The 15048-nt window shown below is 44.4% G+C and overlaps 1 protein-coding gene across 1 annotated transcript in view; it reads right to left on the reverse strand.

Annotated features, from left to right (window-relative positions):
• Positions 1-15048, reverse strand: part of IRAG2 (inositol 1,4,5-triphosphate receptor associated 2) — a 33879-nt gene that overhangs the window by 5344 nt on the left and 13487 nt on the right. The window contains exons 16-28 of the mRNA XM_053942974.1: positions 13762-13925; positions 12239-12353; positions 11630-11792; positions 9756-9817; positions 8755-8820; positions 7872-7980; positions 6580-6727; positions 5718-5799; positions 2334-2380; positions 2187-2251; positions 1983-2087; positions 417-499; positions 220-292 (exon numbers count right to left, since the gene is read on the reverse strand). Coding sequence (XP_053798949.1) covers positions 220-292; positions 417-499; positions 1983-2087; positions 2187-2251; positions 2334-2380; positions 5718-5799; positions 6580-6727; positions 7872-7980; positions 8755-8820; positions 9756-9817; positions 11630-11792; positions 12239-12353; positions 13762-13925 — 1282 coding nt within the window. The remainder of the gene's footprint in view (positions 1-219; positions 293-416; positions 500-1982; positions 2088-2186; positions 2252-2333; positions 2381-5717; positions 5800-6579; positions 6728-7871; positions 7981-8754; positions 8821-9755; positions 9818-11629; positions 11793-12238; positions 12354-13761; positions 13926-15048) is intronic.

Here is a 15048-nt window from a genome sequence, read left to right on the forward strand (position 1 = left end):
GCTGGTTAGATCAGTATCTGCAGTAATCGGATCAGCAGATTTTGCATGACACCACTGCTCTTCACTTCATTTTGATCTCTAACTGCAGGTACCAAGCCCTAAAACAAAAGCCTCTGATCACACTTGGTGTGAGACGGGCAGCTCCCTGCACCTCTCTACACAACTCTGGACTCAGCTTGTGCTCTAGTAATATGAAGGTGTTAAAAAAAAAACCCTTACCTTTCCTGCTGGGAACCACAGCTGGAGCTTCCTCACTCTGCTCTTGATTATTTTTCTTTTCCTGGTCCACTTCCTAAAGGCACAGCAGAGCAGTTACAGCAAGGGAGCAGCCACACCACCCCTGGAGGCACCTGTCCCCTCCTTTTCCACTGCTCAGCCAAGCCAGTTGGGCTTTTCACTGTCACCAGCACTCTTACCGGGTCTTGCTTCAAAACATTTTGAAACACAGGCTTGTGTTCTTCCATGGCCAGGCAGGATTCCTTCTTCATCTGACTTGGTCCTGTGGAGAAACATTCTCAAATCCAAATGTAACGATTAATAAAACACACACAGCTTCCAACACCCACCATTTTAGCCATGGGCCAACTGAGCTAAAAAACTGCGCCAAATGCCATGAAAGACCACTGAGAAAAAGAGGAGGCAGCAGAGAACAATATAAAGACACAGAGGAAGTAGTGTGATGATTAACTATGACTGGAAAAAATCCCCATAAGAAGTGTTATATGTCTACAGCTGAGAATACAATGTACTTCTCGTTGTTGAAGATGCAAGAGTTACAGTAATATTTCCTTGGATAAATAAATTTTATTATTTTGCTACCAGCATGGAGGTTTTTTGTTGTTGGTATGTTTGCTGTTTAAAGAGGCAGCTTTTAATTAATATTTATACCTCTAAAAACATCTAGAATATTTTGTTTTCTCCTCTGTTTATGCAGTCACACACAGCTGTGAGCCAAAGAAATGGCACAGGGAAAAACAACAACAACAAAAACCACCAAGAAAAAAATCTGCAATAAAAAAACCCCACAACCAACAAACCAGAAAAACTCCAGCTTCAGGTGTGAAGCCTGGAAGGGGAGATTTATCAGTTCTAATATTAGGAACACTCTTTTCAGACATGTGTAACAGATAGCTGAATTCTCAGACTTTAAAGCTACTGGAATATCTTTAAATTTGTTCTGCATATCTGCTTCCTCTTAGCCAAAGGCACCTGGACCACATATGAAAACTAACAGTAGAGGGAAACCAGTAGAAAGAAAATGCTTTTAAATGAAGGGACAGATTTAGATTTCAGGAAGACAGTACTGAGGAAAGAAACAAAACCAAACAAGAAACTGTAGTCTTATATTGAGGTAAAAAAAAAAATTATTCCAAACAAGCATGCACAGGTATTCTGTGCTGCTTATTCAGATCAGCTTTGCAAAATCAACTTAAATACAGTGTGCACACATGCTCCAGTTTTGGTTTGGTTTTATAGTTGTTCAGTGGAAGAAAACCATCAGAGCTGGTAAGAATCTGGTGGGTATTTATGGCTCTAGTAAAGACAGAACAATTCTCAAATCTCTCTACCCTCATCTCTTCTCTTGACCCATCCCAGCTTCTTGTGCAACAGCCTTGAAAGAGAGGAAAGTGCTTAGTGGCACTGTCAAACTAAAGAACTGTTTAAATGCATAAAAACATCTTTTCTCTTGTCAAAATGGTCTGGGATTTTGTACCCACTCACTGTTTTGCCAGCTGAGCAAGCCCCAAGATCTCACCAAGCTGTTTCATGCTCCCTTGCCTGCAGTGCTGTGGTAAGGGGGGTAAAAAACTTTATTCCTACTCAGTTTCAGGGAGGCTTGAGAGCACTGGCAGGTGAAAACACTTGCAAAAATATAAATTCTCATGTTGTTGCTCTTACTCAGCTTCCTCACTTCAAAGATGTGCTGGAAGCAAACCATTTCCTCAGTGGGTGAGTGGCAGGCAGTGCAGCAGCCACTGTACCTGACATGGGAGCAGCTGGGTCCTTATTGCTGTTTGTCTCCATTGCCACATCTTCTCCTCTCTCATGTAAGCCCTTGGATGATCTTTCCTCCATAACAAGACAACCTGCAACACCAGACAGCAGAAAACACAGCTTTTATTGTTCAGTAAACACACAGACCTGGGCACATCCAGGACTTACAGTGCCCCAGGTTAAGGACTCACCTGGTACCGGTGCTGTGCTTCCCACTGAGGATACAAGAGCTTCTGGGGCTGATGTTAAGTGATCACTGCCAAAACAAAACCCTTTCAGATACTCATCACATGATACAGATCTTGATAAAGGCTTCTAAATCTTTCACAAGATCTGACCTGGATGGGTTCAACGTGGCTGGTGGTGTCGACTCCTCACAGTCAGTCTTCAGAGAGAGAGAAAAGAGTTGGCATCGGAATGATAACTGCCAGTATAAAACTAGTATGTCAAAACTTGAACTTTCCCAACTGTGCCTAAACTATTCCAGCAGTGAAGAACTAGCTGGCAAGTTCACAGATTCACCCACTAGTCTAAAGCCATCTTAGGAATGTCGTACTCAGAGATGTGTTTTTGTTCCTGACTCCATGGTTTGCTCCCAATGCACATCTTCAATGACCCAACAAACGTGTTAAGATGGAGCAGTGGTGATACAGTAACTCTCTGCATCAGGAGAGATCCATTTTCAAGGTCTGGAGCTCAAAACCTACAAATGAGGTGCACAGAGCTTCACTTGGCTGTAGGGATCAGACTCATTAGGTAAATAAAAGTGACAACAGTCACAGCAAGAGCAAGCAGGTGGTTCAGAACACAGCAAACTTGTGTGCTGTGTTGTACTTCTTAGTGACTGCCTCTAAAGGGATCCAGTTTTACGATATTATGCATAACAATTACCCAGCCCCTTCAGAGGCCTCAAGCCTCCCTGGTGTGCAAACAGCAGAGGAACAAAGCAATTAAAAGCTGGCAGTTTTGCTCATGTTCCTCTAGCTCCCACAGTGCAGTTTTGGACCTGAGTCTTATCACATCACAGACAAAACCAATACCCTCTTGAGGCTTTTAATTTCGAGGGAGGTGCTATATGTGCAATATCCCTCTTCTGCATTTCACCCTGGAAAGCTCCAGCTCGCTCATTCAGTTGTTGGGCTGGTCTCTCTTTATGGGTGAAATGATTTAAAGGGTTCATTTGGTAATGACTTGTGCTGAATTACACCCACTGCTGAAGAAAAGTGCTGAATAGAAAACAAAACCAGCCCAAACCCACTCCTCTCTCCAAGAAGAGAAGGAACAAAGCCAGAAAGCTCCCTAAACAGCAAGCACCCAAGAATGCTACTGAAGTGTGTGTGGAGAAACAACAGAAAAAACACATCAGCAAGTGATTGCCTGTGTTCTGTTATCTTGCCTTCCCCCTCAAATGCCCTCAGAGGACACAGGAAACCCAGCAAATGAGAACAGGAGGTATCCAAGGGCCCTGGTCACTCCTAGGAGTGATCAGCTGCTCCCAGCATCAGGAAGTGCCTTTTCCCTCCTCTCTGCCCTGTCAGAGCTGGGCTGCTCTTGCACAGCCCTGGCCCAGTCAGGTGGATGCTTCCCCTAATGCAAATTCAGGCTATTTTTATTATTGTTATTTGAATTCTCTCATAAGTCTGAGGAAGTGCAGCAATGCATTTGCCTTGTTGAGGCCATTGGGTCTGCAGAACTATTGGAGAGGGAGAATACCATCATGTTGGAAAGAAATGTAAAGGGCTTTTAAGACTAACACACAGCACCCAAGTGAACAGAAAAGCCCTTGAATCACCTAGAAGTGACTGAAATGATACATTATGCTACATTGCCTGTCCCTGCCCAGATGGGCGCATGGTCAGTGGTTTCTGTTTGCAGTGAAGGAAAACCCTCAATTCAGTTTTTTAGAACCCTAAGCTGGCTGCCAGGATGGTACACTCCCATGGATTCCACATAAAGGGAAAAAAAAATCCCAATTAAAGAGAAACACCGCATTCTAGATTTCTTAATAAACTAGAATCACACAATGGTTCAGGCTGGAAGGGACTTCAAAGTTCCAACCACTGGAAAGGACATCTTCAACTATCCCAGGTTGCTCAGACCAATATGCAACCTGGCCTTGGACACCTCCAGGGATGGGGCAGCCAGGGCCTCACAGTAAAATCTGTTTACCCAGGGCATTGGAGAATGGCACAGTCCTTTAATGAAGAAGAAAAGCCAAAAAAGATCCTGAAGCCCATCTCTAATCACTTTTCCCACCTCCATCCCTCTGATTAGCATAATAACCCAAGGGTTCTCTATCTCAGCCCATGAATTCCGGCCACAGTCTGATACAACTCCTCCCAAACAATCATTAACATTTGGAAGACCTGGTTTTCAGATTCTGGTATGACTTCCACATTTATAAATAAAACAAAAAGACCAAGTTTCACTTGGCTCTCACAAGTGCTCCTTTATTAAGTATCCCTTGAACTTCTACGGTGACAATGATTTGTGACAAATAATTTGAGTCACTTACAAGCAGATCTGCTCAAATACATCTGCAACTGCAGAGTAATAAAACTCCAAAGAAAATTAGGGAGACGTTTTGTATTGAACAAGGATATTAAAATTTCCTATGTGCCAGTGTTTGGAACAGATACTGGGCACAGTCCATTTGCCTTTTCTCTGGGGCAAGCTTTAACATTTTCATTTTCCCCCTTTGGAACATTAATGTGCAAGGTTTATACCAAAAAGTGGTAACAGGAATGGGAAATGACATTTTTGAGCCCGTCTAGAATTACAGAAATCCCCAGAGCAACAAAGCACACGGGTTGCACAGACCTTTGCACAGCTGTGACTTCCCAGAAGGAATGGATAAAGTAGGAACTCTAGAGAGGTTCCTCTTTAAGGGCACTTAAGTAGTAGCAGCACAAGCTGGGAGTTCTTCACCTGCTCTACCCCAGTGTGCTGAAACCAGAGTTCCCCAGCGCTCTTACTTTCTACTCACACTGCACTTTCTGCTTTGATTTACCACTACAACCAGACCATGCTGTATTCACAGGCACCACACACCAGGCAAGATCACCCTGAGGCTGGCTGCTCTTTAGTCCCAAAAGGTTATTTCCAGGTTCACAGAAACCACTGACCAATATTCTTCCACCATCCCCACCAATACAGTTTATAAAGCTCATTAGGAGCCCTGTGTGGTGGAGCTGAGGTCTAGATTTCAATAGTGAGGACTGAGACACAGCTTAGGTGTGCTGAGCTGCAGTTTCTCTTGCTGCTGCCACAAGGAAAGCTGAAGGAAAGCTTCCCTACAGCAAAGATGGCATTTTTCAGCTGTTACATGGTGGGAGAAAGTGCAAAGAAAGGCAGTACTCCCAGCTGAAGCATCCTGTGGCTCCTTGCAAGTAGAGATAGAGTGAAAACACTCAGTTCTTCCCTGGCAGAACCAATTGTTACTGCAGAACCAACACTGTCTCCAGCCCTGAAACCACATTTAAAACACTAAAAGCATGACTCAGCTGCATTAACATCAAGACAGTTTTATAACCAAGGTATTGCAGAAACATGCCCAAACAGAAGGGAACACCCCCCACAGCACCCTGCTGACCGATGCCAGCTCCATCCACTGTGGAGCAGTGCTAATTTATAGCTGAGCCATCTGCACCTGGGTCTGAGCAAGGCACAAAATGCTCAAGCCTGTTCAAAACCACATCTCAGGCATCAGAGCCAGCACTCACCTCCGCAAGTGAAGAGTCCATCATTGTAATGGAAACAGGAAGGTCTACATCAGTGTAGTCATCAGCAGAACATGTTTTCCACCTGGCAACACAGGCTTTATTTGCATATTGCCCAAATAACAGAGAGAGAGTGCCCATTTTCCTTAAGCACATAACAACTGAAGTCACCACTCTCTGTGCAGTCAGTCAGCTGGTCTCTCAGGGAGAGACAAATTCGTCGCCAACATCAATCCCTCCTCCCCCAAACAGAAGAACCACCACCAGTCCTTTTCTCAACCTCCTCCACACTGCACTATTCTACAGAAAACCAGTGGCAAAAGCTTTGAGAGCTGCTGAGTCTCTTGCTGCAGACTGCCTGCTTCTGCACCTTCAGGAACATCCTCATCTTTTAAAATATTCACTGTAATTCACTTCAGATTTCATAATCTCAAGCAGTTCAATCTCTATTTTAAAGATCTAAGGAGGCAGCTTGATAGACAAGGACCTCAGAATTCCTGCTCTAAGCTCTGCAAAAGAAGAAAAGTGACTCCTCAAAGCCAATAGGATTTTGGCACCTAATGGGAATGCCAATTGTGAGTTCAACATGGGCAATAGACAAGAATGCATAAATAATGTCTCAGTTCCCCAGCATGAAATGGAAATCCCATCACTGTATTTGGCTGGTTGCCAGCAGTTCCAGTAAAGAATTCTGGTAGCTGTGAATAGAAGCAAAGTGCTGCCCTGGATCCCCATGAGCTGATCACCGGGTGTCCAGTACTCCCTCTAAGGGATGTCCCTGCAGCTGAACCCAGCACATGGGATCTGCTAGACCCTGTTGACTCTTCCCCCCACTTCACCCCAAAAGTTTGCTATGCCATCTTACCCGCATTCTCCTGATGTCACATCTGAGCTGGACACGTGTCCCACATCGTACCTCTCCAAGGTGCAGCTGCCAGAGCTCTGCCTGCAAGGCTGGTCCCAGCTGTGCCCAGGAGGATTATTTGGGCAGGAGGTCTCCAAGGTCAGAGCATCTGTTAAGAAGGACAAGCATGAAGAGAGGTGGTCCTTGGCCAAGTTGGATTTAGTTACAAGTCAATTTTTTGGCTAACTCTAAAATAATCAAGAAGCAGACCAACCAAGCAGATTTATAATAAGGCAACTTCTATCTTGGTAAGAAAGGGTCTGGTTGTGTGGCCTCAACTCATTGTGTAGATGGAGAGTTTGGCAAACAAACAACCCCCTCAGAGTAGCAGAATGCTCTGAATAAGAGCACATGCAGCAAAGATAGATTTGCTTCCATTCCCAACAATAAGGCCTGGAATTACACTTGAACATTTATAGTCTGTGTGAGAAGAGCCTCTGTGTGGTACCAGCTCACTGCTGGGAGAAATGCTTGCGCAAGAAATCCCAAATGCAGCACCCTGCAACTCTTTAGCCCTGCAGCTGCATGGCTGCTTTTAATCCTCATAAGGCTTGAGAGCTGCAGGAAAGTTCAAACAACTCAGGAATGCAGGAAAAAGCAACAAGTACAATCTGCTGGGAAAGGTAGGGTGGTTCAGCTGGGAGAAGTGAAGGCTGAGTGGACACTGGCACAGGTTGCCCAGAGCAGCTGTGGCTGCCCCATTCCTGGCTGTGCCCAAGGCCAGGTTGGACAAGGCTCTGAGCAAGCTGGGCTAGTGGAAGGTGTCCCTGCCCATGGCAGGGGGATGGAATTAGCTGATCTTTAAAGTCCCTCCCCAAACCATTCTCTCACTCTATGATTTTACTCTCAGTAGCTCTGTTACTGCTCAGGTTATTAAACCAGGACTGCCCTCAGCTCAGCAATCAAGAAGGAGCAGGACATGCCAGGATATGCCAGTCAGAGGGAATGGGAAGGACAGAACTCACACCCTCTGGGTCCAGACTGACAAGCATCCTCTCAGGAATATACTTGGATCTATGATTTATACCAATAGGTCCTGAAGATTTTGGGAACTGTCAGATTGACAGACAGCCACCTCTTCAGACCTTTCATTGCAAGCACTGTAATCATGGTTCAGGTTCCTGGATTACATGCAGAAATAGGTTAAAGCCCACAACAGATTTTCCACACTCTAGCAGCACACTCAGCACCACTGAGACTGTTCTGTCAACTCTTTCTGTATTTCAGAAATGTCCAACACTACAAGGACTTACCTAGTAGAGGGGAGTTGTGCCAGTGTGAAACACCCAAGGGCAGTGCCCAGGGAAAATCAGAGTACAAGCTGGGTCCTTCATTCCATGGTGCTTTGGAGCAATGGAGCTGCTAATTGAAAAAATAAGAAGTGCTGCTGTTCCACCACACTGAATACATTAATGCCACCAACTCCCCCCACACACAGGCATCTGCATAACATAACACCAACAGTTACACAAATACATCTTCTGTGGCTTTTTTGTCTAGAAAAGCAGAAGAGCTCATATCTTTAATGAGCAGAACAGTTACAGGAAGAGGCAGGATAATGAAACTTTACACTTGCAACAAAGTATGTTGGCTCAAGCTAGGTCTGGAAATAAATCCTAAAAAACCAAGCAAGATGAGCCTGAGAGGAGAACCAAAGTAGCCACTCAAACCCTGTGAAGAGGGTAAAAAAAAATCCAGACCACACTATTTCAGCCAAGCCAAGAGGTGCCATCTGAAGATGGCATCTGAGACAATTTCTGAAGCAACATGGGCACAGCTGGTTTTGACCTAAGGTTGCTTAAACAATGAAAAATGGAAGAGAAGTTGGAAGAAGTGCCATCTTCAGACTCTGATCTTCCTCAAAAAGCTCTTTATCACACATCTGGGTTGTGCTTCAGAGGCAGTGGGACCCTGGCTTCACAAAAAGGTTTGGAATATGCTTTTGTACACATGTGAACACCTGCATGCATATACACAAATATTGACCTCAAATTACTTTTACTGAATGTTTAACCCAGTAAAGTTTCTCATGAGGAACATTATTTCCCTGAGGTGATGAAGGGAAAAACCCCCACCCAAATAAACCCAGCATCCCATTTTAACAGGCTCAGCAATGATCACAGCAAGCACACTTACCTTCCCTTTTATGTGTTCAGCTAACGTGGGCAGCAGAGCACAGTCAGATTCTAACTCTGCACAGCACTGTTGTAATAGAGAGAGTTTAAGGCAGGCAGGTAAGGGAAAAAAAAAAACAACAACAAAAAAAAAAAAAAAAAAAAAAAAAGAAGGAGCACTACACCACTGATTCTGAGCAAAATGCAACTTTATCTTTCCAAGTGAACTACTTGCAGCTAACAGTCGCAAAACTGCAACTGCAAAACTCTGCAGCTGTTTCCCCTTGCTATTTCCAGCCTTATATTTGTACATAGGGGTCTGCAGAATTAAAGTTTTATTCATGTGCAGATAGCCCAGTTTTGACTCTGATGCCCCTGTCACAGCCTAGGGTACATTTCAGGACCTTCAATCTGCTGTTAAATACCTTGTTGGTCTGTGTTGAATCCAGAGTGCTCAGATCCTGAGCTGTAGCATTCCTTACTAGAGCCAGTTAGGAAAAGAGTCTCTCCACAATGTTTCTTCCTCCCCCCCTCTCCCAAAGTTGAAGCAAGTAGTTTTATTCAAAGCAAAGCACTCCGGAGTTATGTAATTTCCAATGTATTTCTCCACAGAGAGCCACAAAGTTAATAACTGTTTCACTGCCTATTCCCATGTCTGGATGCTGGAAAAATTGAGATTTTAAGCATTTGTTTTCAAGCCTGTCTGCAGAAGTGAGGGCTGGTTGTGGACAAAAATCACACCAGGGGATCAGGGAAGGTTTCCCTCAGCCCCTTTTGATAGGAACACCGAGAAGTCTCACAGTGCAGACCAACACCACACCTCTAAGTCCTGACACATTTTCCCCAGAAGCCTGAATAAGGAAAATAACATGCAGATTTGTACATACAGCTTATGCACGTGTTAGAAAAGACGATACCAGGTGCTGCCAAATTGTTTGCAGCTGGTCTCAGCTGTGTTGCCCTTCCACCAGAGCCCTTCCTGTGCAAGTCCACCTTTCCTGCTCTCAGCAAAGGGCACCATACCTGGCACAGCAATTCACAGAGTCGCCTCTGCAGCAGTTCCCATCTCAGGGCATTAGCAGTTGCTATGAAGAGACATTTACGAGTCTAACAGGGCTCCTAACAACTTGATAACAAGCAATCCGATGTCACAGCATCTCTAGCAACTCCTTATCAGAACTTATTGTAGTTTGCATTAATCTGGTTAAGCCTGCAACAGCTTTTTCACAGGAAAGAGAAACACTGGGCATCTTCACCTGCAGATCAAGGGCAATGCTTCCCCACATTGTTAGTGTTAGGATGCCACAGTTCCCTGTGGAAACAGATCCTTCACTTACAGATTAGGGGAAGAGAAATATTTGGCCTTTCCACCTGACATCCTGTACAGAAGTTGTGAAGTCCATGGGCTTTGTATTTAGAAGCATTTTCCCCTCTTCCCATGCAGATGGGGGGAAGCAGGGGGGTGGAATGGGTAGGTGGGAAGGAGACCACAGCCCCACCCTTCAGTCAGAAGGACCACCAGACCTGTCTGCCTTTCTACAGGAACCAATATAAAGCACTTTTTTTCTTTCCTTCAGTGCCGGCCTTGTTTGTCAGCCCAGTCCTTCATAATGCTTAGCAAATTCTCCACACATCTGAGTTTGTTTATCTACAGAAAGATTTCTGTAAGGTAACTGGAGTAATTTAAAGACAAGGTCCTAGCTATTTTCAGGGTGGTGGTGGTTCTTTGGGGGTTGACTTTTTTTTTTTGGGGGGGGGGGGGGGGAAGGGGTTTAGTCACAGTGGCACCAGTCTTACATATCTAGGGGTCTCTCTCTTGATCTACTCAAGCTCACTTTGCAGGAGAGCTTCATCTATTCAGAACTGGAAAATGACAAACTATTTCCACTGTCATGCCTCTTGCTAAGAACAAAATAAAGCAGCTGCATCGTTTGTGGGAAGCATGAAAGCAACATGAGCACACACACACAAGGAACACCAAAACACTGGTCAGAGGCGGGGCAAGCACAGTTTGGGGCTGTTTCTGCCATATCAGTGCAAAGTTGTGCCTTAGAGCTGAAGCAAAGGGTCCCAGGGAGTTTTTCTGGCACGACAAACAGTGGTTTCACATGGAGTTGCTTGCAATGCACACGTATTTGTTGAGCATATATGGTAACTGCATGCCTGAGGGCAAAACATTCAGAGGGCTTAAATCAGTCAAAACCCTTTTCTGCAAGAAAGTGATCAGACTCCAGGGTTAGGAAAGAAAGAGCCACATGCTCTGGATTCAGACCCCTGCACTATTTAATTGCCCAGGTTATTTGAGTTGCTGATGTCAGGAAGTGAGTAAGAAAGAAGCAATATGAAGTTTCCATGGCTCTGTGGCAGAAGCTGCACATGTACAAGGCAGTGACAGGATTGCTTTCCACTAAAGAGAGCAGCCTAACACCACACAGCCAGTCAAAAACACAGAGCAAACAACAACCAGCAAACAGAACACAGAATGTACAAAAATCAAGTCTATTTGTTCAGGAAGCTTAAGAAAGAGGGATGGCTTTGTTAGGGATAAGGTGGGAAACAGCACTTTTAGTAAAGGAGTACCTGCGCCATCTGTGGCATTACTAATCCCCCCTCCTAGGACTGGGGGTTTTGTTGGGAGTTTCTGAAGCTTTGGTGGATCCCAACACCCACTCCTTAGGATCCCACCTGCTTCTCAGCTCAGATGGTGGCAGATCTCTTCAAGGAGAAAGAAAAGTAGGAAAAAAGGGGGGGAAAAATCCCAAAACAACAAGCAAGACTCCACAGAGCATTTTACTGGATGACCTGCAGATCAGTCCTATTTTCCCTTGATATAACTAAACCCTGAAATACTTGCCCATGCAAAAGTGAATGCTGGCACATTGCCAGAAGTTACTCACTTTTGTGGTCTTCCACCTTCTCCTGAAGCAACTGGCAAGTGCTTGCTAAAGCTGCATTCACATCCCTAAGCTTCTGCTGCTCAGAAATGGCTTCCTCCAACTTGCTCTTCAAGGATGCTGCTTCTTCACGAGCAGAGTGAAATGCTTCAACTTGATCCTCCGCCTAAGCACAAAACAATATTTGGGGAAAAAAGAAAGGAATAAAAAAAAGATAAAGCAGCCTGGCTAGCACAAGGAGCCTCTACAGTTCATGTAAATTAAACCAAACTGCATCTGTTCTTTCTCAGGAAGTGATAAAGCTCCCTCTGAACTTGTGCATTTCTATGTTGGGGTGGACTGTGTATAGAAGCTATTTTTGGGTGCTTTTTTCCCCCCCCTCTTTTCTCTTTTTTTTTTTTTAAAGCCACCACAAATATGCAATGCTGCCTCTTTCATCAGCAAAGTGTTGTCACCACCCCCTCAAATTTTACTTCCTCTGCTGGTTCCACTTTTGCAGGGAGGCACAACATTCGGAACACGCGATTCCCTTCCCCGAGGGCAGCCGCACGTCGGACGCGGCCCTTCGCATCTCCTGCTTCCCCACACGGAGGGAACTGGGCTGCCCCTTACGTGCTTGCTGGCATCCTCCAGCTGCTTGGTGGCTTTTTGCAGCTCTAAACACAGGGCTTCTGCCTGGCCAGCAGCTTCTTCTTGTAGCTGTTTGGCAGTTTCTATCTTGTGCTGCCTGCAGAGCAAGAGACAGCACAAACCACAGCCCATTAGTGACATTTCAGAGCAGGCTGGCCTGGGAGGTGACACACTCTGCTGGGACATGCACCAACAGTCAGCTGTTACACACTGCAGCTCCCCGGGATCCAGCACCAGGGAATCAGACACGGGGTTTTCAGAGCAAGAAGGGGATGAAAGCTTTCTGTAACGTTTCTGGGTACCACACAGGAATCGGCAGAGAACTGCCAAGAAACAAGAGCTTAGTGGGGCAAACTTGTGCAATTTGGACAACAGAATGTGTTTTCTCAGGATTTGGGAGAAAGAGTGGTTGGATATAGAGGCAGTCATACTAGAAAAAGGTACCCAGAAGCTACTACTGCTTCATTGGATTGATTTCTTTGCATTTGAGAGGGAATTTCATTTGACAGCAAGCAGATGCCATCAGAACTGGTGCTAAAGAGGATGGCTTTCAATGAAACCCTGCTTTTCCACTGCAGAAACCCTTGCCCATTTCCTCCCTAACTCACTTCAGTTGCTTTTTTTTTTGTCTGTTTGTTTGTTTTGTTGTTGCTGTTATTGCTTTCATCACAAACAATTTTGATAGAGAGACAGCTTTAAGAAACCAAGCCATCAGTATTATCATCAGCTCTTTGCCAGGTGGAGGGAGAGCATGTAGTAGGTGGTTCAGTGGAAGGTAAGTCAGGCAAAAGTATGGTACAACTGCTCTCAGGGCTGCCAAGCCCTGGGAACATCCCAAACCCAGGGACAGGGTTTGGAGCAACCTGGAAGAGTGGAAGGTGTCCCTGCCCATAGCAGGGGCTTGGAACTGGATGATCTTTAAAGTCCTTTCCAGCACAGGCCATTCTATTATCCTGTTTCTAAGATCACAACTCATAGACAGAACCATATGCCAAAAAAGTTACATTTTTGTATTTAATGACAACTCATTGAAGCTACACACCCTTGGGAAATTGAGACATCATCTTCCCTGAGCCTAGAAACTGTATCCCAAAGCAAAAATACCTGCAGACAGATAGTTAACAGCTCTCCTGATTCACACAAACCCAGCAGTTTTTTTAATGGCTGCACCTGCTCAATAGGCAGTGCCCTCATGCTTTAACTTCTCAGTCTGTGGTCTCCCTAGTGTTTTCAAAGACACCATCAGTTCACACACAAACCTTAACTCCCACACAGTGCGGACCTTGTACTAAAACCAGATCCACTCTCCAAAGCAGGAGATAATTTCCTCTGTGAAAAAAAAAAATTCTTGAGAATTCAATAGCCTTTGTTCCACTAAAAAAACCATCCCAAAATAAGATACTAAACAGCTAAACAACCAGAAAAAAAAACCCAAAACCAAACAACACCAAACCAAAACTCAACCTCCTCCCCCCAAAAAAGACACACATGCTTTGAAGAGGTACCTAGCAGAGAGCTCCTTCCTTAGGTGAAGTTGTTCTGTCTTGGTTCTCCTCAGGTTGCTTGCAACTCGAATAAAATCCTTTTCTAAGGACTCATTGCATTTTTCCAAAAGCTGGAGTTTCTGGGTCCAAAGATGCCTTTTTTCTCCTAGTTCTTGCTTGAGGGCCTGTGGAATTTTGAAGTTGCCACGTGGTCAGAGCCAGAGCCTCAGTTTACATGGTGAGACTTGAGTTCCCTGCTCCACCAATTAATAGCATCACCTACGTCCCACACTATCAGAGTAAAGATAAAACTCCACACCAGCAAGGTGCCCAGATACAGCAACAAAATCCATAGCTCATAAGCTCTTAAGAGAAAGTTTTAATAAAGACCATCTTGCAGGAAGCCCTAAAATTGATAATTTCCTCAAAGTACAACTGAGTCCACTGGTACCAAATTGAGTTTGTATTACAGCAAAATTAATGAAATAAGCAAGAACCAATAAAACTGGTTTCCCATACATGCTTAGCAGATGACCTGTGCCAGGGATGACCCCCACCACAAAGGCTTTATCTCTGGTTTGTAGGAAGGAAAAGGGTAAAAATTAAGTGTTAGGTAACACTGAACTCTATTTGTCTGAACAGTGACTTGCAGTATAAAGTCCCAAGAAGAAGAATCCAGTGCTCTCTCTCTGACCTTTCTCAACTGAACACATGAAAGAGTGTCCTCAGCTTTTATAGAATGCTTAATGAGAGTCAAACAGAGGTCAGGAAATAATCAAGTTTATATTCCTGGGATTTTGGAGCAATTCTAAGGGGAAAACATCAGTCTTACAAATATGGGCCATGTTATCTGCTTGCGAGTTGGAGTCTGATGCTCATGAGCTTCAAATAAAAAAAATAGCAAATCAAGTATCATGCTTTAAAAATAAAAGAAAAAAAAAAGGGCAGGTTTTACTGATAGGGTTCCTAGGATGACATGGGATGTGACCATGTGCAACTGCCCACATCCTGAGGGTCTGTTCCTCAGCCAAGGCAGGCAGCACTCACTCATAGAAATACCCTGATTTTGACACTTAAGTGGTATAGACTCATCAGAGCATGTGTACCAGTCTTATCTCCCAGAAGAAGGGTGAAAAAGATTTTGCTGACACAATATATACTTAGATATATGTATACAGGCACAAAACCATAAGCACACTAAATTGTCTTTATGCCTAATATAATTTAAAATGTTTTTGAAAATACAAAACCCCAGCAAAACGTGTCCTTAATAAATTTCACAGGAAATGGTGGGCAAGGCTTCTAGTG

This window comes from Vidua chalybeata, chromosome 5, assembly GCF_026979565.1.
Source record: "Vidua chalybeata isolate OUT-0048 chromosome 5, bVidCha1 merged haplotype, whole genome shotgun sequence".
NCBI lineage: Eukaryota > Metazoa > Chordata > Aves > Passeriformes > Viduidae > Vidua > Vidua chalybeata.